Here is a 21,541-nt window from a genome sequence, read left to right on the forward strand (position 1 = left end):
ACAAAATGTGCCTGAAGCCTCCACTGACACTTGAGCTCAGTTGTGACAATTTCCATAATGTTTTCCGTGGAAACAACACAGTAGGATGCCAATTATTGGTTTAAGTTACTGTTGATAGCCACACTGCACGCAAGCAATGCTCAATGTAATCACTTCAGCGAATGCCGAAACCTTATTAAAGGTTTATCCAGGTTCAAGTGTTGGTCAAATGGTACTTGTGGCAACTGTTATACAATTTGTGTGTACACTGTAACAAAAGCATATCTAAACAAAAGCAACTCTGTGAACTGTTTAGTTTAAACAAGTTTAATTGATAAAAGCTACAGTTATTTACCAGTCTTGGCACTTGGGTGAAACATTTCACAGAAATGAAGTACATCAAGAGTAACTGGCCAATGTGGTCCGGTACATTTCATGTTTGACATGGATAAACTATTCACTTTCCTTAGGATAGACCTGTTTAAGATTTTCTAAAACAATATGTATAATTTCATGATTTAACATGACTACTACAAAATAATTATGAATGAGGACAAGTGGGGAATGGGGACAAAATAATTAATTTGAACGTCGGGCAAAATAGATACAATAATATAGAATAAATACAAAACTTAAATTGTATGAATTGACATATACATCTCCTTTAGAGTTTCCTTCTGTGGCCGTCTCCTGTTTTGTTGTTTTATTTATTTTTTGTCTCCTTGGGAAACCGGCCAATCTTTGCAATATGACAGTATGGTCCCTGAGAAAGACTCACTCCTGTTTGGTAAAGACATCTGTGGCACTAGCTTTTTTTAATGTCTGATGAAATCAGCTAATTTCTTTTAAAATAATAAAACAAAAAAAAATCAGTCCCCTGATTTCACCAGTGTCTTGCGAGTGAGAGTTGTTATTGAAAATGTCCATCCAGTGAAAGACTGAGTGAGGAGTTGTGGTTCTCTGTTGTTCTTTTTCACCGGTAGCACAGAGTCTTTGGGAGGTCCGAGGTGGCTTTTGTTCCGCTGAAACAGCAGCAGGCGGGATTCTCACTGGTCCTTCAGCCAACTGTTCCCTGTTATAGTCACCACCTCGCCACAGGTGTGTCGCACAGGCCAGCGGAACCCCTCAGCCATTTCTTCTCCGTTTCCACAGGGGGAAGCGCGGCAATCCCAGCAGTGATGGGCCGACAATGGCACACAGTGCAGCCCATCTTTCAGCTCTCTGGAGACCTCGCAGAATGCCCGCTCCTGCTTCCCCCGGTGAGTTTTCCAACACAAGCAAGAGGAAGCTGGCACATCCTCGCTTCCTCACTGGTGGGTAGACCTCCAGGTGAGCCCCCTTGCTACCTTGGTGCAGAGGTAAACAGCAGTGGCTCTCAGGTGTTTCTTTAGGAAGCGGCGTTCCTGGTTAACCAGGCTTTTTGACGATGGTGTTGTTGCCTGTTCCTCCACTTCTCCAGCAGCAGACGGGCATTCCTGGTGCCCCTACGGGCAGCCTCGTCCACTTCGTTCCTCCTTCTTTGCTCTCTGCTGGTGTAAAAAGACAAACAAACATTTAGGAATGCTGCATGAATCTAAAATCACACAACATCTCCATCCACATTGTCATCCGCACCACTTGGCGAATGCCCTGTTATTTGTGCCACAAGGTGATCAACATGCCAACCTGTCTTCACTGTATTTGCTAGAAATGCAAAGCACGCTACAGGGATACGTTTCCATTGTAATGAGTTCTCCACAGATGAGCATGCAGACAGAGGCGCCTAAAATTTGGGATGTACGGCTCAAATGTCCCCCATTCCAACATGATGGTACACGTGTTCCTATCCTGCGCTGCTCAGACATTGCTCCAAGAATGACGGGAACGAAATTCGTTCACTGGGTGGGAAATTCCTTCATGGCATTCTTTTTCAAAGTCGCCAGCAGAGAGAACAGACTATATGAATTTATTCTAGTGAATTGCTTTAATCTGTCAGATTTCCTTCTAATTATGCCATAAACCGCGCGAAACAGCCCGTCCTTCTCGACATGATTGTGCAATGATGCGGTGTGCACCGAGAAATTATGCTCTTTGGAAGATACATCTCACAGATGACATCTATTTCGCATGAGGTTATAATTACTGCGTCCAATTATTCCCCAAACAGACCTCTGGTATTCACTAGCTTCAGTCTGAGGTTTTTCTTACCGTTTAATCCTCCTCGTTTTGGCAGTCTGCTCGTGTTTGCATTGCTTCTTGACACAGCCATCGCCTTCGGCGGCGTGGATCACCTTGACAGAAGCAGTCTGATACCTGAGAACGAAAGATAACGCGTCATGAAATTAACTGTAGCTCAAATGAGTATCGATTCAAAGCTCTAAAAGTTGAGAAAACTGGAACAGAGTATTATGTTTTGCGCCCTATCCAGCGAAAGAAAACCTTGTGCGTAAAACATATGCACAAGACTGTGTGCGCACATCACACGCGCAATAAAGGCTAACTTCTGTCCGTAAGTCTAATAGTCTGTTTAATAACATACCTGTTTTGTGTTGTATCGCAGAAAGTCATGCATGCTGTGTCCTTCTCGTCATTACACTTGCAGCGGGTTTTTTGCGCTGAATCTGAGAAGTCACGTAAAGAGCGCTTCTTCCTCTGGACGTTGCCCAGTCCATAGGAAACGGTGCGCCTGTGAAGAGAAGTGCAACTTTAGCTACTTGCGTACTGAGCCCAATAAAGCGTCCATCTAAATTCAGTGAAGTGACCCACATAGTCTTTGAAATTCTGAGCTTACTCTGGAGTGTTGACCCAGATGATATCAAGGTGACAGAAATAGACGCACTCCTTGTCGAGGAAAGTTGCGCAAGAGCAGCGCTTCGATCTGATGTGGTGCGCAGGGCTTGATGTACCAGCTACCGTCACCTCTCCGATGGACAACGATGCAGCTGAAAACAGAGATAATTCAAAAACAAGGGTCATGCAAAAGTTTTAACACACATTAGTACTATGAAGTTTCCAACGACCATATAATCGTAAGTGAAAATGGTTATGTTCAGTCCAGTTAAACCTGGTTTTCATTAACACATGTTTCACTACAACCCATGCTATCTTAGAATAATCAAAAACACAAATTGAGGATACATGATATCATTCTAAAACACCACTGCGCTGAAGATCAAATAAAACAAATATTTGTAGAGGTGAATCAAAGGCAGTCTCCAACTCACCTGAATGTAAAATCACCAATACCAGAATAAAGACGACGGAGAAAATCATTCTTAATTCCATCCTTAAAACTGAATCTAGTTTTGCAGCACGATTAAAACACGCGAATAACTGTGTCAAGCTGATTAATAAATACTGGTCGGCAGAATATTCCACGGTCAGAAGTCTTCTTTCAGTAGCCTAACTAAAAAACTCCCACTCCAACTCTAATGCTCTGACCGCAACTCTACACATGTCACTACAAGATCCTTTATATACCTCTGCAAACCAACTCCCCCTTCTCGCCCTGCCGTCGCGTGTAAACAGCTTTGTCCTCTGGCCCTCTTGCAGACAATGCTGTTTGTTAATAGTCACCGACAAGCAACATGCAGACTAAGATAAGAAATTCCGAGATTTTGAAGGGATGGAGACGCCGGGTGGCCGTGCGAGCCAAGTTCCGACGAGTGTCCCCCCCGCCCCCCCCCCAGCATTTGCGTGAAACTGCCACCAGAGGGCAATCTAATAACAGCCAAGGACAAAAATTGGCTCGGCCTGCTACTTTACACAGCAGATGCTGTCCCATGCTGTCATAAAGCTTACCATTTAGGCAAATGCAGAGCATAGTGTTACTCCACACAAATGATTGACATATCATCTACACATAATAACCCAATGTTTTCAGGTAGGCTGTTTTATATGTATTCAACGTATAATAGGCTACAACATTTTACAATGTCTCCTACTGTATCTTAACTCATGAGGTCCTATAAAGTGTGTAGCCTACATGAACCGGGAAAATAGTCATTTAGACCTACTTACCGTAACCTGCTTCATGCAGGGCCTCGGAGTTTATTCAAAGTAGCCTACATATAGGCCAACCTGCATACCTTTTCTGTAAATGTGGGTGTCTGTAGGTTGACAGCTGACCGCATGGCTATCTCTGTTTCAGAAGCCTGCTCTTTTAGGGGAACAACCTTCCGGTCTTTTTTTTTTAAGATAATGATAATGAAATAGGCTAAACCTACCCAATCCATTTTTATGCACATTCAAGATTAATCTCTCAAACGAGAAATAAACAGTCCTATGCTACAACATTTATCTTACTCACTCATAGTGTTGTCCTGAAAGCACTCATAAAATGGAATCACATGTTTTGATTATCCCTGTTCGTGCCAGTTAACTTTGGAAGTCATATCAAGACATTAAACCAGCAATTTACAGTCGCGTAGGCCTATAAATGGGAGAGATGCATTAAGGCAATTATTAAAGAATGCACGGTTACAGGCCTATCTCCTGTTTTCTTTATAACCTCAGGGGATGCCTTTTAAAGTGGCCTAAAATTGCAGCCTCAAAGAACATTTAGCACTAAGCCTCGTATCCTCTCAAAGGCTCTCCTAATGGTAGGCCTACAGTTAAGAACCGTCATCATTCTTATTATCGATGCATATGTAGAGTTGGACCACTCACATGTGCTAATGACGGAAAACAAATGTGTCGCAGACCAAGAGGCTGCAGTGGAAAATGCTTTAGAGAAACACCCAGTAGTCAGCTGAGCTCTTTCACAGGCTTAATCAAAGCATGGCGTTAGAGTTTCCATTGGACGGAGTGCAATTACCCTCACTCACCAACAAGTCTAGAGTTTTCCCAGTCTCTGTGCACTCATTGGATAATAGCCTACAGTGGCAGTTGTCGATGACTGAGATCTCACCAAAAGGCCTTGTTTCGTAACGTTCCAGTAATAACATTCAGTACTAGATGGGCTATCACCTCGGTAGAGGAAAATAACCAGCCATACCAAACCTCTCAAGTCTTTGTGCCCACTCTTTCTCGGAAACTGTGGGCACGGTTACCAGGCAACATCTTCCCCACCCACCTGCAGCGTCTGCTGTACTCCGTCGCAGATGCATCGCTTGCCATCCGCTAGGTGTCGCTATTGTCTTGTCGCACTCCGGCAGGCGCTCGTTACTTTGACGGTCAGCCTCTGCACTGTATAGGCAGAATGAATGACTCACCCTCCTTCCTTCTCTAACCCCTGGTCGTATTAATAAGGACTCCACCCTCTCTGGAGAAGCCTGAAATCTCAGTCAATGAAAGCTCTCCCTCTCTCTGTCGTCTTGGACACGGCTGTGTGGTGACGTGGTTAACCTACCTCCGAGGGCCCTCATTACTGATGGAAATTGCAGTGCTTCTCAAGGCTGGCCAAGTGCTCTGCAGGTGCAGCAAAGCACCACAATCGGGCTGATTGAGACAAACAACCTTGTGGACCTTGTGTCAAGTGTTTTCATTCGGTTAAACAAAAAGACATCGGAGGCAATACGAATGTTTGTAAACAAAGTTTTTTTACTGATACATTTGATGGTATAGATATAGCAATGTAAAGCCACAATTGTACACATACCTATGGACTTATGGATCATTGTGATGGGCACTAGATGGAATATAATAAATAGCTGAACACAACATCTGTACACAAAAACATTGCCCAATGCCATAGAAATGCTTATATATTGGTACTGACATGTATTTCCCATTAATTTACACTTGACATAAAACATTTCAAAATAAAATATTTCCCTCCGATTTTTCTTTAGACTCCAAATGCATCTACTAAACACAAGCAACTACTGAGTCATAAGGTATTATGTACAGGTTCCTAAACAAGAAACTCCAAAAAGGCACAATTGTCTATACAACATGTACAAAAAGAAGGAAAAAACTGTTCAGAACTGACAAAAAAGTAAAAATAAAATGATTGGTCATCATCATTTATGATTGCACATAGAATATCAATGTCAGAAAATGTGCTTTTTAGAGGTGGTCTGTACAGGTAGACCCCTGAAGTGTTTTCAGTTTTACAAAGTGGCAAGTATTACAAACAAAGAAATAGAGAGAAAGAGAGAAAGAAAGAGAGAGCAAGAGATTAAAGAGAGACAAATAGAAAGAAGAGAAGAACATTTCATTTCAGACATTCAGGTGGCGATGACTAGTCGGTCCTCGTCATCGCTGGAGGCTTCGCTGCAATCATCAGCCAGGGCTGGCGGTCTGGGACTAGTGTGCTTGTGCAGGGACCTTGCCTCACTAGCGCCCCCTGTGGTGACGGTGGAGGAGTCAGTCGGGGCTGTTTGCGAGGCGCCGTCCAGAGAGGCAGGGGATGAGCGGGCCTGGTGTGGCGGGGACTTGCCCTTCCTCTCCGACGCGCAGGCAGCAGGCTGGGCGGCTTCCCCTCCGTACCCGGGCCCCGAGCTGGACCTGCAGGGCGGGGCGCCTCTCGTCACGACAACGGGCGGCATCGGGCCCGCGGACACCGCTGCCACTGGAGGGCTGGCCGATAGAGTCAGAACGGGCGTGGAGTCCGCAACGGCGCAAACAGAGGGGCTCGTGGACGGACCCGGCCCCGGTCCGGCAGAGGCCTCCAGGCTGCTCAGCTTTTCAGGAGAAGCAGAGGGCAGGGGGCTAAGGGTGGACAGGGGGCTGAGGGAGGGGATGAGGGCTGGCAGAGCGATGTTGAGGATCTGCAGGCCTGGGATGTGAGTCTGGGGCGCCATGCTGGACTGTACCGCGGGACTGGCGGCCAGGACCTGCACGCCCAGGGTGGCGTTGAGGGCCAGGTTCTGCTGCTGGAGCAGCTGGGTCGGCGCCAGGCCCGAGTTGGCCAGGCCCATCACGCCCAACGCCTCCAGCCCCATCGACTGCAGGGCGGACTGGGACGCCCCCAGGGTCTGGATGCCCGCCATCTGGCCCAGCGGAAAGCAGGGTAGCATGTTCCCCATGCTCTCCTGGACCACCATCGAGGGCTGGGCGCTGGGAGAACCGCCGGGCCTTGGCGGACTGGCCCCGGGTCCCGAGCCCGGACCGGTTCCCGGGAGTGGGCTGGTGTTGCGGTGGATGACGCTCACTGCCGGGATGGTGAGCTGGACCTGGCCAGCCTGGATGGGCACGAAGGTAGAGTAGGCGGCCAGGCCGGCGGGCACCAGCTGGATGCCGCCCACGGGCACCATGCTGTACGGGGAGCGCGAGGGCTGCTGGGAATGCAGCGGCAGGTGGCTGAAGAGGTGCGTATGCGCTCCTGACTCCCCCATGAGGTGCATGGGACCCGGCGACGGGAAATGAAGGTGACCCTGTGGGGCGAAGGAGGACGTCTGAGTGCCGCGGTCCACTGGCACTCCGGACTCACTCGAGGACATGGCGGGGGGACAGGCACTGCCACCCTGTTCAAAGAAGGAGAAGGAGATTCAGCGTTAGCGTCAAACTAGCAAAGAATAGATTTTGATCTACAGTATTCTTGTTCTGAATTAGCTTTTGGATTTGATTAATTTATACACTTTCAATAACAATTTCAGTTAGTGTAAAAACAACTACGCATAAAGAATGTTTTTTTTAAAGGAGCATAAAGAAAACTGCATTGGAGAAGTTCAGAGCTGCAACCAAACTCTTGCGAACTCATGAAAAAGCTTGTTTATTGCTGAGGTGCCTCTGGAGACCGCACATCTTACAGTATTTAGTTGCAACGCTAATCTAAGACATGTGGCTTGAATCTCTACTCAGCCCCGCAGGACAGGGGATTAGCTGAATCAATTTCCCACTCATGTTTACCAACACATTTTCAAAACACTTCCACAATACAAGCACTTTTCCAGAACTTCTAACCAAATTTCCATGACACAGCTTTTGTGTTCTTATAAACTGTTCGCCAGACCACAGCAGCTTTTCAAGTTGTAAACAAAATTATTGACACAAGGTCTATTAACATAATATGATAATTTACAACATGTCTCAAACTATGTCTTTTTTGTCAATTTGTTTAGGCCTGGAAAACAAAACTAAGATTGTCATCATTTTATTACTTCAATTCAACTTTTTTAATTTTTGATAAAAAATTATTTAAAATTAAAAATGTATTTTTGATTCTACATCTATGGTAACTCTAATCAAAAAAGAGAAGATAAATAACACAAACACAAAAGACAAGATAAAAGATAAGAGAATATACATGATATTACATATATTATTTATATATACACATTATAGATCTATTATATATATATATATAAATTAGAATTAGTCCTAACTCTGGGCACCTCTGTTTTGTAGTTTGTTTCTATTGAAATCCATTCACCTTTTCTGTGCATTTCACAGGAGCTTGGCTGAAGCTCCTGGCATGCGGGACTCAAAGCACGGGTGCGGACACGAACAAGGGTACGGATACGGACACAGACACGGGCACACATGCAGCAGAGGAGTGGGGTGCGACGGGCAGACAAACAGAGACCGGGAGGACACGGAAGGTCTCACCTGGCCGAGCTTGGCGGAGCCCTTGCCCGGCGCTGGGGGACTAGGGGGCACATCAAAGTCGATGGACATCTGCCTGCAAGGCGACACGGGGCTCATCATGTGAACGGACTCGGTGTCCGAGCCGTGGGGGTCAGAGGAGGAGGAGGAGGGGGCGATGACTGAGGTGGTGGTGGCGGTGGCAAAGGTGGTGTGGGTGACGAGGGGATAGTGGGTGAAGGAGCTTGTTGTGGTGGGGCTTAGGATCATGGCTGAGATGGTCATCTGCTTGGTGGGAGAGACGGGGCTCAGCATGGCGACCGAATCAGAGTCACAGGGGTCAGCGGAGGGGGTCTGGGGCAGGTTTTGGGTGTGAGGACGGGCAGGAGTGTGAGTGTGTGGGAGCTGGGATGGGGGTGGCGGCGGCGGCGGTGGCGGTGGGGTCAGCTGGGACGAGCTGATGGACATCTGCGCCAGCAGCGAGCTGGGTGCCACGTCGTGTTGTGCACCGCCAAAGTGCTGGGGGCTGGCCGAGACCGAGGGCGTAGCAGAGAGACCCGATTCTGCCTGGCTGTCCTCCTCGTCCTCCTCCTCTCCGTCATTGTCCTCGTCCTCAGGACCATCCGAGTCGTCGCCATCAGAGTCGGGGCGGTCAGCACTGCTTCCTCTTCCTCGGTCTCCTGATGAGAAGAATTCAGAGCCTCAGAGTTAACTGCATGTACTGCATGTACGCAGCACCATATTATCTATTTACAGTTTATTTAATTGGCAATTATACAATAAACATAGACTGAGAACAGACATCTCATACCATAGGTTTTATTCTTTAACTAATGCTAATGCTATCCCTTGAATTTAGGTGTGCCTGTGATTTATGGGAATTGCTACTGGAACACTACAATTTCCCTTCAGGGATCAATAAAGTACTCTACCCATTTATCTCTCTCTTTCTCTCTCTCTATCTGTCTATCCATCTCTCTATCTACCAAACTATCAGATTGCAGCAACAAGTGGGAGAAATCAAGTTCAGGACGTGTACATTTGCCCCACAGGTTTTCACTACTGTGGTGATTACATTGCTTGCACCGGGCCGTAAAAGCACATCTGTTCCTGGGAATCAGAAAAGCTGAAACTTGCACTTTCTCAATTATAAATGTTCTACTTTTAAAAGTAACAAGGGACATTACAGTATTCTCTTACAGGGCAAGGAAATCGATCACTTTTGGCAACCTGTTCACTACAGGTTATTAGTGAACTCGAGACACTTGGTAGGGGTACGACGGTTGATAAGAAATAGCACAAATGGACTTGGACCGTTATGAAAATAAATCATCCATGCTTTTTGACACCTGCAGGATATGTCTAATACCCCAGTAGGCTGCAGTGGCCTACTAACTCATATTGTGGTGGTTCAAAGGAATGACATGCCATAATTACAGCTATGAATCACAACAGCAGGCGATCCGTACTGTGTTTACAAGGATATGCACATGAGAGAGAGAGCGAGAGAGAGACAGAGAGAGAGAGAGAGCGCAAGGAGAGAGAAAACAAATATGCTTTGAGCAAGTGGGACCATAGTCTGCTTTCAGACTCTTGCTCCCTTTCTTTTTTTTGTCTAAAATTAGATACTGCAATTTCCTCCCTGTAAATGCTGTGCCTGCCACCCACATGCTCTCGGAGTTAACAAGCGAAGAGGCTGCATTTAGAATTAGTAATTAGGCTGTGGCACAGCTATTGATCGGCACTGCTGCTGCAAACCAGTGAGGTACCATCCACATCTAATGCTAGTGTTTGTTGTTATTATTAGCTGAGTTACTGAAGGAATAGGTGGCGTTGATGCTGAGGGAGTACGGTGGGGTGGGGACCCATAGATAATTTGTGTTTACAGGGACCCATTCTTTAAACCAGCTCAACAAGGACTAATCAGGCTCAGTCATGCTCTTTTTGTTATCGTATAATTTAAAAAGTTTAAGGGCCCTAGTTAGAAACTACAATGTGTGTGCCCTGTTGTACAAGAATAGACATGCTAAACATTAGCCATTATGGAAACAAATATATTATTTGACACATGTAAAATACTGCTAATCCCCTATTTGATGAATAAAATGATTTATACGGAAATAGAAAGTGATGTGGGGCAGCCGTGGCCTACTGGTTAGCACTTCGGACCTGTAACCGGAGGGTTGCCGGTTCGAACCCCGACCAGTAGGCATGGCTGAAGTGCCCTTGAGCAAGGCACCTAACCCCTCACTGCTCCCCGAGCGCCGCTGTTGATGCAGGCAGCTCACTGCGCCGGGATTAGTGTGTGCTTCACCTCACTGTGTGTACACTGTGTGCTGTGTGTGTTTCACTAATTCACGGATTGGGATAAATGCAGAGACCAAATTTCCCTCACAGGATCAAAAGAGTATATATACTTATACTTATATGTATAAAGTATGTATAAATGAACTGATGTATAGCAATCCATAGAAATTAATGTTAGCAAGTGAGATATTCTGCTATTTTTACCAAACATGTTCCCCAATTAAATTCTTGTGAGTGTAGTCACCATACGTATACGCTCTCAGATCATTGTATCTTTGATTGGTGGCATTTAAAATTGAGTTACTCATCGGTGGTCATGGTTATAAACCCACTCATTGCCCACTCATTTTTCTGCGCTCTGCAGTTCCAATTTTCATTCACTGTAAATACCTGAATCCTCCGCATCCTGGTCTTCGATCAAACCCACAGATACTCCCATCTCCAAGCACTTCTTACTGTGGGCTTTAGACTTCATGTGTTTGGTCAGATTTCCTGTGAAGAGAAAGACAGGAAGAGAAAGAGAGAAACAGAGAGAATAAAGTGTAGAAACAGAGTGACAGAGAGAGAGAGAGAGAAAGAGAGAGAAGCGAGTAAAACAGAATAACATGAGAAAAAGAGAAAAGAGTGAAAGAGAAAAAGAGAGAAGAGAGAGGGAGAGAGAGGACATTCATAGGGTTAGCCAGGTGGGATGTGCTCGGAGTACCAGAGGGGCAGCTTACGTAAAGGGCGGCACGTCTGCAGGTCCGCAGCTGAATGTGCTACTGCTGGGTGAGTAACTGATAAAGAAGTTCTTAAAGAAACGTGGGCTGTGCTGGGTGCAGTGCTGTGCTGTGCAGCTGACACTGTGTGCTGTTCCACAGCTCCCCAGCACAGCGTGGGAAGACAAGTTTGACTGCGGTGAATCATCCTGGCCTTTTTAGAGAGGAAGAAATGGTACTCAAAAAAAGAAAAAAAAAACTGTGGGCATTCAGGTTAAAAAAAGAGACGAGGATGGCGCAGAGGAAGGAAGGATTTAATGTGTAATTGCAGCGATTTTTGAAAATAATTAAAACATCTCAGCTATTCTGAATTAAATAACGGTGATCGGTGATATCTCAAAGCAAATAATTCCAAGCCTCTTTTACTTTTCACTGAAATTAAACCTGCTCTCATTTTTAATTTCAGTTATCTTAATAGAAATTAACTTTCAGTTTTTTTCTTCTTTTATATGTTCTTAAATTAATTTGAATTAATGTTTTTAAGAATTGTATTTTATGATGGCTGTGTAAAGTACTTTGAATCATGTTGGCATATGAAATGAGGAACACACATATTTTTTCTTGTCTGGCCTTTCCTAAAATGAAAAGGGATGACTATGCACAATGATGAGTTTTTCAACGTTTCCCTTCCAGCAGACTTATTGTGAATAATTGCTTATAACGATAAGCAACTTAAAACCACTGAGACAGTTCATCTTTTTGCAAGGCAGTGCCGTATACTTTTACTGTAATTTTTAATACTGATTATTGAGATAAGGGCTATTGTGCCAACAAGAGTAAAAAATGTAAATCAGATACTAATTGCATAATAATAAACTGATATAAATATATTATAAATACTGAATGCATAAATAATGAATACAGACTGTATAATAAAAAAATAGTTTATAAATAAATATTTATTGTATAATAACCATTAAATGTACATTAACTACTGACTGCATAATAACATCAGTTTATGTAATAGATACAGAATGTATAATTAAATACATCACACTCAAGCCCACCTTTAGTCTTGAAAGAGAAGTTGCAGTGGGTGCAGTGGTAAGGTCGAACGTCTGAGTGGGTGCGAATGTGTTTGCGAAGCATGCTGGGCTTCTTGCAGCGAATCCCACACTCTTCACAGATATACTTCCCACGGCCACGTCCGCGGACATACACATACTCCTCATTCGATTTGTATCTGAAAGACACCAGACACCAACAATCACTGATGCGTCCCTATTTGCTTGTTTTCACTTGTAGGTTTTTCAGTACAAACAATACAAACACAGACACTTTATACACACTGCAGTTGGGAGAATGGAATTAAAAGCACATGGACCGCCAATTTAAAGGGAGAGATGTACAGTATTCTTCCTAGGGTGGCCTGAATGGATCAATTTAGTACACTTATATTGCTGACTTTATTGAAGATGTTAATTAACATGCAGTGTCCCTTTCAAATAAACCAACACAAACCTACCCTCCATCAAATATTTTGATCCGTCTGGGCTCCGCTTTTGATAAGGACTCCCTGTCAGCCTCATTGGTGGGTCGAGACTCAAGTCGAGTTTTACTCTTGCCTTCAGTGGAGATGGACTTCTGTGGGATCAAGACCTGAAGGAGTAAAGTATCAGTGTTAAAATAATTATGATTATGACAAATAAATAATGTATGAAGTGCTAATTTGAGAAGATCAACAGTACCAAAGCACAATTTTCTAAAGCTTGTTTTATCAACTCTACCTTGGCGACAATGTCCTTCAGGTTGCTGGAGTATGTCAATATGTCGGACTTCAAACTTGTGGTTTTCGCTTGGGTGTAGTGTATTTTCTTAGATTTCTGCTTTGAATCAAACAGAGACATGACTACTTTGGTCGGTAGGCCCAGCGGGTTGGGGTTGTTCTGGCTGACTGGCCAGGCAGAGTATGCAGAAACCCTCTGGTCAGTCTGAGGAACATGCAGTGGCCTCCTCTTGATGAGGTAACACCAGGTGAACGTTGTGGCTGTTTTCAAGCTGGGGAAAGACAAGCGGTGGCTGTCCCGAGTGTTAACAACAGACACGGAGGAGGCCAGTTTCACCTGCCCTTGAAAAGTGGGAGGCCTCAGAGGCGATTTGCCAGAAGACCAGCGCTGCTCCTCCGACTTCTCCTGTGGCTTAGGGGCAGCGTTTGCAGGGACTGGATAGCTCTGGACTCCTGGAGAGGTACGGCTAACAGGGCTCTGCATGGGATGGTCTGTTGGAGAAGGTGGCTTATCATCCTGCATTTGAGCAGTAATCTCGGGGGTTGTTGTGCTGCCAGTATCAGGTGCTGGGAAGTCTTTGCCAGGATCCAACTTCTCTAGGTCTTGCGGGGCTTCAGTTTCAATGGGACTATCTGCAGGTTCAGTGGTGCAAACCTGTCTAACGAGTGTTAGCTTCCGTTGACGAGTCACCTCTGCCATCTTGGAATTGAGATAACTGAGGGACCTGCCATCGGTTGGCTGGCACATTGCTCCATGCTCATCTTTTGCCCGTTTCTGGTGTTTCTCCATGGCAATGTCCAAGCTGTTGGCAGGGGAGAGCATGCGCTTACTGGAGGCAATAGGCTCCTGTTGTGGGCAGAGGTTAACTGATGCCAACTTCTGGGTACAGTGCAAAGAGCCAAGAGATGGAGTGCTACGATTATCATCTATATGGCTCTGTGTGTTCGTCCCAGGCTGTACTTGGACTTGTTGTCTCTCTGTGTGAACTTCTGGTCCAGATTTATTGTCAATGGTAGCGATATTCACGGAGGAACTATTGGCTTTGCAAGCCACACTGCTAGGAGGGAGAACCTGCTCATGAGTTATCAGAATCTGTGGCACTGTGGCTGATCCTGATTGGTTCTGTGAAGGTGCATCTCCATGGATACCCAGAGGTAAAACAATGGATGTCTTATTGGGCATAGCCTGAAGGTTCTGCTGTGCAACGTATACATTCTGTATTCCATCAGCTGCCTTCGAAACACTTACAATCTCGTTGCCAATGGGTATTGTTATAACAGGCAAGGCTATCTGTGTCCCCTTTGGACCAGAGAAGGAGTATGTTTGACTTTTCAGAACTGGGTACTGGAGCTGATACTTGGGGACAAAGCTCTTAGGTGGTTCAGCAGGCTTGCTCTGCAAATCTGCCTGACAAGGCATGACTTGGACTGCAGGTTGCACCTTTTGGATTGAAACAACTCTTGAGGTTTGATGCCATGGATGAGGAAGTCCCTGGATTTGTGGATGCTGAGTTTGACTGCCCAAGTTAATGCTTTGGACTACATGTTCATTCTTCTGTGGCTCTCCAGAACGTAAAACAAAAGGCTGAGTTAAATTCGGCCTGTGGATCATTGGAGGCCTGTGTTGAGGAACAGAAACAATATTTGACGAAGGAGCCCTCTGAAGAGAAACTGTATGCTGCTTCCCAACAAACTGCTGACTCTCTGGTCCAATCTTCAGGGACATTTGACGAACAAGAGGTCCTCTTCTTCTTTCAATAAGGGGTACCTGTGCAGCTTTTGCAGGCTGGGGACTCTTGAGCATAGCTGTGTCCAAGGGAGAGGGTGACCTGTTGGGAGACATGCTGCTGCAGTCAAAAGACTTGCTGCGGTAGTCGCAGGAAATGGCAATAGACGGTTGGGTGCAGCTAATCTGTTCCGAGGCAGCTCGTCTCATCATCACTGGGACGCTGAGTGTGTTGCATGCTGTAGATGGTCCTTGAATATCTGGTGGTTTGGTGACACTTTCCCGGGAAGGACTATCGGATCTGGGTGGCTCATCTCTTTCAAATGAAGCTGACATGCTTGAACATCGCGAGAGACTGCTGTCTCTGCTAAGGCTTCTGGAGAGGGAGGACTCAAAACTTGATTCACCCGAAGATTGCTCCATCTGAGCCAGCCGGATCCTTTTCTTTTTGGGTGGCAACTTCTCTGTTGGTAGCTTGGACAAGCTCTCGCTCCGCTGAGGCCAGTTGAAGGTGTCTGCAGGCTTCTCCACTTGTTCTAAAACCTGGCTCTCATGTTCTCGATCTGGTTCCTCTGTAACCAGAATTTCAGGAACTTGAATGTTGTTTTGACGGACCAGCCTTGACTGTTGGATAGGGGGAGCATTCTCACTGGCTGGTGCATGCTCCTTAGGGGTGTCAGTAATGTATTTGTCTTGACTCGAAACCTTAGGTATTGACATTTCTTTGTGATAATTCTGCAATGCAGTGTTAGCCAATGATTCAGTGCTAGGCATAACTGCTCCTGGGATGTCCTTTGTTGAAGGATCAACTGGAGAGGACTGGTCAATAGATTCGTATGTTTCAAACGAATTTGGCCTGCTCAGAGAGTTGGTGTGTCTTATGACAGATGTACCACTGCCTTGCCGTTGCATCTCACCTCTTTCTTTGGTGGGGGTGTTAATGCTGTTGTCTCTTGCAGGAGAAAGCCTTGACTCTGGTGTCTCTGCAACTCTTGTTATGAGCTGACCTGGAGGTATCTGCCCAGTGTTGTTGGCAGGTTGCAGGTTGACCACTACAGCTCTCTGGGTAAACTGACCACTTATTACTCTGGAGGGAATCTGACAGGAATCAAAACTTCTAGAACATGGTGGATTTTTGTCAGTTGGAGACTGATCGTCGTCATCCCCAAAGCTTTTCAATTTTCTCCGTTTTCTTATCATTGTCGGTTGCTCTACAATTCCAGGGTGACACACTGCTCTTCCCATCAAGGGCTGATGAACATTCTGCACAAACACATCCAGCTCTGGCTCTCTGACAGGAATGGGCTTGTTTTTTGGACCATGCAACTCGGAGCAGTAAAACTTTTTGTGATTCTCAAAATTCTCCCTTTTCCTGTAACGGTTTCGGCAAGTTTCACACTCAAACATGGTCCCTTTGTTCTGCTGAGGTTTCCTGTTTCCATGCTCAAAAGACTTGCTCCTCTGCATTTCCATTGCAATGCTTGGTCCATGATAACCCTCGTCCATAGAGCGGACTGAGGGCAATCCTTCGTTTGTGGATGAATCCTCAACTGCTATCTGTCTCACAAGGGTGCGAGGATGCACTGATGGATTAGGTGTGGACGGTGCAGATGAAAAGACATCATCATTGAAAGAGCTGATTTTGTCATCAAACGAATGGCAGATTCTCAAAGGATGGGGCTGGGGAAGGACATTGGGGGGAAGTGCTGAATGTCCTGGAGTTGTGGGCATAGAATTACTCCTTGTTATTGGTAAACAGTCCATATTTGGATACTGGGGAGGAACAGAGAGAAGAAACACTGGCTTGGATTTTTCTGTCGGGGTGAAGGGAGACTTTGGTATGTCAGAGCTGGAACTTGATCTTCTTACAAACGGTTTCAGGTCAAACTGGAAGGAGTCTTTGAAGATATAGGATTTTGGTGAATCTATGCTTCCCCGTCTTGACAGGGAGGTCCGTCTTGGCTTAACGCTGTCCAACTGCTTGTCGTCAACCACTGCTTCATTGTCTGATATTAACTTTGAGATGCGCTCTTCTAGAGAGAGTGTTCTAGAGTCCAGTGGAGGCCGCATTTGCCCCTCCAATATGTGTGTCTTTTCAATATTAGTTGCATGCATAAGTGGAATTACAATAGGTGAGGGATTAATGGGCAGATTTTTGGTAACATCATTGTCTGCCGGAGGGGTTATCTTCACAAAGGGACTCGGTGGACTCATGGCTTGGTCTGCGCTTTCAGAACGGGAGAAGTAACCCGAATCGGTGCTGCCCAAACTACGAGGACTCAGTAGGCACTTGCCCTGTTGCTGTTGGGAGCAATCAGTAGCCTGTTGCCTCTGTAACTGGGCATGGCCACCCCCTGGTGATTTTCCCTGTGGATCCTCATCCTCGCTTATTGAGTCCTGCAAGGGGCTAGAGCAATCTACCTCCTTCAGGGAGGACAAGACTGTCCTGACTGCCTGGCATTCTCTCTGCCGCTGGGCAGTTGCCTGCTCGGGAGTTAGGTCAGTTACTCTAGGGCTGTCTGCCCGAAGTGGAGAGACATTCACTGGGTACACCACCACCTTGGGGAGGGGTGCCGTCACTTTGTCAATGCCCTTTTGACCACTTACAGGTTTCAGGGTCTCAAACACTACCGGATGGTCTGATTCACCTTGACTTCCCTGAACTGTGCCCAAGCTCAGCAGACTACTGTCAGACAAGGCTGTGGCGCTGCTCTGTGACGAGTCGGGGTCGAGATCAGCCGTGCTGCCCTCTTCGTCACTCTCCCCACTTTCGTCGACATCTGAATGCGTCCCGAGCCCTTTGTCAGACTCCTGTGACTGAGACTGGGAATCCGACCTCGCGGTGAGTCCTAGTTTTATAGCATGTGCGTGGGACTTCTTATGCTTGTACAAGTTGCTCTTAGTCTTAAAGGAGAAGCCACAAGTAACGCAAGGATAGGGCCTCTCCCCCGTATGGGATCGGATATGTTTTAGCAGTACACTGGGTTTGGCACAGGCCCTGTTGCAGTATTCGCAGACGTATTTGCCTTGCTTTTTAGGTTTCTGTTCTTTAGATGTAATGCTGCACACTTGCTCCAAGCTGCCAAAGTTCACTACTGTGGCCACCTGTACAGGGTTATAACCTGGCGTGACGGGGACCTGGATGGTGCTGGGAACACTGGCCGAGAGCGACTGGCACGTTTGCACCACAGGTGGCTGGCTCTGAGGGAGTCCGGTCGAGCCTGAGGGAATGGGTGCGTGGGTCATGGCGGTTGACTGCCCTGCACTATAACTTTTCTGAAAAGCTGGCTTAGCTGACTGGTGCTCGCCACCTAACGTCATGTACTGCTGGGAGGTTGGGTGCATATAAGCTGCCTGGTGCTGTTTGGTGTCTGGCACCCCAGGCTGCGGGGTCATGTGGGGGCCAGGGTAGAAGTGTTTGGCTGTATCGTAAGCCTGCATGAGCCTATGATGAGGCGGTAGGCCGAATTTGACGGCTGTCATAGCTGTGTGTATTCCAGAATGACTGACACCAGATGTCCCCGGTTTCTGTATATGTCCGACAGTCTTCCTCTCAGTCAATGTGTTAAAGTCTGGCTCCATAGCCTTGAGCAAGACGTCAAGGGGAGCACTTGGGTGCGCAGTAGTGGAGGTGCCTGCACTGTCCGATTTCTCACCCCAGCTTTCTTTAGTGGAGTCGCAAGAGTTTGATTTATCCCCGCTGCAAGCCTGTAGGTTCTGAGGCTGCAACTCAGTTAAGGATGACACTTCTCCCTCCTCCGTTGTTACTTTATGGGGAGATGGCGCCACCTGCTGGTGCTGGCCATCGTCTGCGTCCTGGTGGTGTTGTGCGGAGTCCAGTGAGCAGGATGGACTGTTGGGGAACGAACTGGACGTAGATCTGGAGCTGGTACTCGAGGGAGAATCTTCTCTTGAAGGGGTGTTGGAGATGTGAACACTGGCAGTGCCAGGCGTTGGCACAGGGTTCTTGGCCTGTGACGGCTTCTTTACTGGAGACTTGGGTATTTTCTTCAGCTGGTTTTCTGCCACCACCTTTTTCCTCTTCAGTCCTTTAATGCCATCTGAACCTCTAAGGCTGGTGGTACCTTCGCTGATACCTGTTCGACAGAAGAAAGGAAATAAAAAAAAAATCAATAAAAAAAAACAAGACATTCCTGGCTCATTGAAGAGTTTCCTTTGGAGATCAAGGCATAGATTTTAAAGATCAAATAAATGCATATATCTGAAGAGCATAACATAAAGGTGTACAAAAATGTCTTGAGGCTGTGCCACATATCTACTTCCCCAAAGCCCTGTAAAATGAATACACTGCCAGAGAGGTGCGCATAATCAAAACAGTCAAAAAAGGTAGTGTGTCCCTCAACAAAAACATTGAGCCTTTAATAGCCTTTGGCAAGGAGTCTGGTCAAAACGTTGTTCCAAAACTTAACTTTGAAACTTTAACAGCAAAACTCATACATAATCATGATTTTTCAGGACAACACAATGCCCATGCCTAATTGTTTCTCTTTTATTTCAAATTTGTGCCTTATAACATGTAATTTCCTAACATGTTATGTCAACTGGATGTGATGTTACTTACATAACCCTGCTCAATGCAGGCAGTCCTCGCATATTTTTTTTGCCTATTTCATCAAATGTACATATCTTTATGTGCAGTCAATTTTCTACAATTAAGGCATTAACCAAATGTCTTGATCACATAACTTATTATTATTATCTTTGCAATAATAGTGACTACATTACAAGACCTGTAATTTTAAAAAATAATTGACAATACAAAACGACATGCAATTGTCAAAAGTCTACCATCTCATCTTATAACTAAAATGAAAGAAGAGCCTGTACCTGCGCATCGTGTTTTGATAGAAGCAGATTCACATTAATTCCAGTAAAATATTACTCCTCTGACCAAGATCAGATCTAGCACTGCCTGGTCTTTTTGTCTCTGACAGCTTACTGATGAGGCTCTCTGTTTTGGGCTCTGGAAGTTCTCCCTCTGCCACAGAGCGTCTGCAAGCACTAAGGCCCACGCACCATTATGTGCAAAACCCACTTCTTCCTCACTCGCTCTATCGTTCGTTCACTCGCTCGCTCTCACACTCCCTCCCTCATCTTTTCTTTCCTTTTTCCCCATCTCTCTCTCTCTCCCTTTCCAGTGCTATCCAACACCCGCCTCGCTTTCTCTCGTTCTCTTCCTCCATCTGAAATGGTGTATGTGCGGATGTGATGTGCTGAGAAAAGATTAATCAAATTATCTCCTTCTTGGCTGATGTCTGTGTGCTAATCACATCTTGCAATTAACCTAGTACACAGAGAAATAGAAAAAGGGTAACTAACGCCACAGTGACTTTTGTCAATATCCGTGTATGCCTTTCCGTATGGTTTTGCTTAATGTGCTTCTGTATGTATTCTGCCTGTATTCTGTGTGTGTATCTGTGTGTGTGTGTGTATGTGCATGTGTGTGTGCACACGTACAAGCGCAACAGAAATGTCAGCATTAGGTAATAAAGCCAATCCATTACTGTGCTTAATCCATGCACCTTTTGAAACCACATGGTTTTCCGTGTCAATGTTTCATTGCGTACACCACATCCACATTCTAACAGAGTTAGGATCCATCCAGACAAAAAGAGTCAGCCCTCACAATGAACCTTTTATGCAGTATGAGTATCGAGAGAGGGGAGGAAAAAAAAATCTAAAATCCTAACCAAATCCGTCACCAAACCCCCACCATGCTAAGAAGCTCCGCCTTAGCTGGGGGAGCCCCTTCGTAATTTGGCTTGGCACTGGGAGCGAAGTGGAGAAATGTGGTTCAATGCTGAAGGGAGTTTAAGCTTTATCCCATCATGGTTTCCTGGCAAAGGAGGGTATTCCCCCATAAAGGGGCTGAATTATGTAAGCCTCTGGCTAAGTCCATTATCTTATTTCCTACACAAAGCCCAACAACCGCACAACACTAACACAAACCAGAAGCATCTCGGAGTAAACAATATGAAATCAATCATATTACAGTGGAGGAACTCGACACGACAAAGGATGCACTTCTTGCCAAAAATATCGTTCTTATGCAACCCACTTGATCAAGAACTATTACTAAGCCAGCATGAGTGACCCAACAAAGAACCATCTATTTACAAAACCCATTAATGTATTGATAGGCTGAAAACCTTAACTACTTTTAACTACACTAAGCCAGTGAGATTAACCTGGCCAATGACGACATCACTGGACAGCTGTATTCTGAGAAAGGATTTGTATATTCTTAGATCGCATTCTTTAAAAAAAACCCAGCCTAGCCCCACCCAGGCTTTTCCACGGGGAAGACCCAGAGTAGGCTAATCTGCTCTGAAACAGAATCACCCCCCCTCTCGCTCTCGTCTTCCTTTTGCCCCCTCTCTCTCCCCTTCCATCTCTCTCCCTCTATTCTTAATCCCCAATATTTATCTTACCTCTCTCTCTCCTTTTCTCCTTCTCCCTCTTTCTCTTCCTCACTCTTTTTTTCCCTCAAGGTGAATGCGTACAGAAGGTAATTCCTTGTCAGGTACTGACGCAATAGATGTGAAATTTGGGGTCAAACATGGGGTTAACTTTTAA

At 45.7% G+C, this 21,541-nt stretch overlaps 2 protein-coding genes across 4 annotated transcripts in view; both read right to left on the reverse strand.

Annotated features, from left to right (window-relative positions):
* Positions 1 to 264: 264 nt before the first annotated feature.
* On the reverse strand, positions 265 to 3,446 carry edn1 (endothelin 1). Of its 2 annotated transcripts, none has more exons than XM_076300949.1 (5): positions 3,183 to 3,446; positions 2,750 to 2,900; positions 2,498 to 2,644; positions 2,167 to 2,271; positions 265 to 1,508 (listed from the first exon to the last, which is right to left on the reverse strand). In XM_076300949.1, the coding sequence occupies exons 1-5, from the start codon at positions 3,241 to 3,243 to the stop codon at positions 1,367 to 1,369; spliced, it is 606 nt and encodes a 201-aa protein (XP_076157064.1). In that variant the 5' UTR covers positions 3,244 to 3,446; the 3' UTR covers positions 265 to 1,366. The 2 variants fall into 2 exon arrangements, with proteins under 2 accessions (XP_076157064.1, XP_076157065.1); XM_076300950.1 differs by having other exon boundaries at positions 265 to 1,505; positions 3,183 to 3,445.
* Positions 3,447 to 5,477: 2,031 nt separating this feature from the next.
* The window catches only part of hivep1 (HIVEP zinc finger 1), a 69,489-nt gene continuing 53,425 nt past the window's right edge, over positions 5,478 to 21,541 (reverse strand). For both annotated transcript variants that reach the window (XM_076301678.1, XM_076301679.1), the window contains exons 4-9: positions 13,220 to 19,041; positions 12,958 to 13,091; positions 12,500 to 12,675; positions 11,125 to 11,226; positions 8,452 to 9,107; positions 5,478 to 7,367 (exon numbers count right to left, since the gene is read on the reverse strand). In XM_076301678.1, coding sequence (XP_076157793.1) covers positions 6,129 to 7,367; positions 8,452 to 9,107; positions 11,125 to 11,226; positions 12,500 to 12,675; positions 12,958 to 13,091; positions 13,220 to 19,041 — 8,129 coding nt within the window. In that variant the 3' untranslated portion in view covers positions 5,478 to 6,128. The remainder of the gene's footprint in view (positions 7,368 to 8,451; positions 9,108 to 11,124; positions 11,227 to 12,499; positions 12,676 to 12,957; positions 13,092 to 13,219; positions 19,042 to 21,541) is intronic.

Source organism: Alosa pseudoharengus, unplaced genomic scaffold (assembly GCF_046254945.1).
Source record: "Alosa pseudoharengus isolate Yale_2024_CS ecotype anadromous, Long Island Sound unplaced genomic scaffold, YU_APseudo_1.1 YU_APseudo_1.1_scf_23, whole genome shotgun sequence".
Taxonomy (NCBI): Eukaryota; Metazoa; Chordata; class Actinopteri; order Clupeiformes; family Clupeidae; genus Alosa; species Alosa pseudoharengus.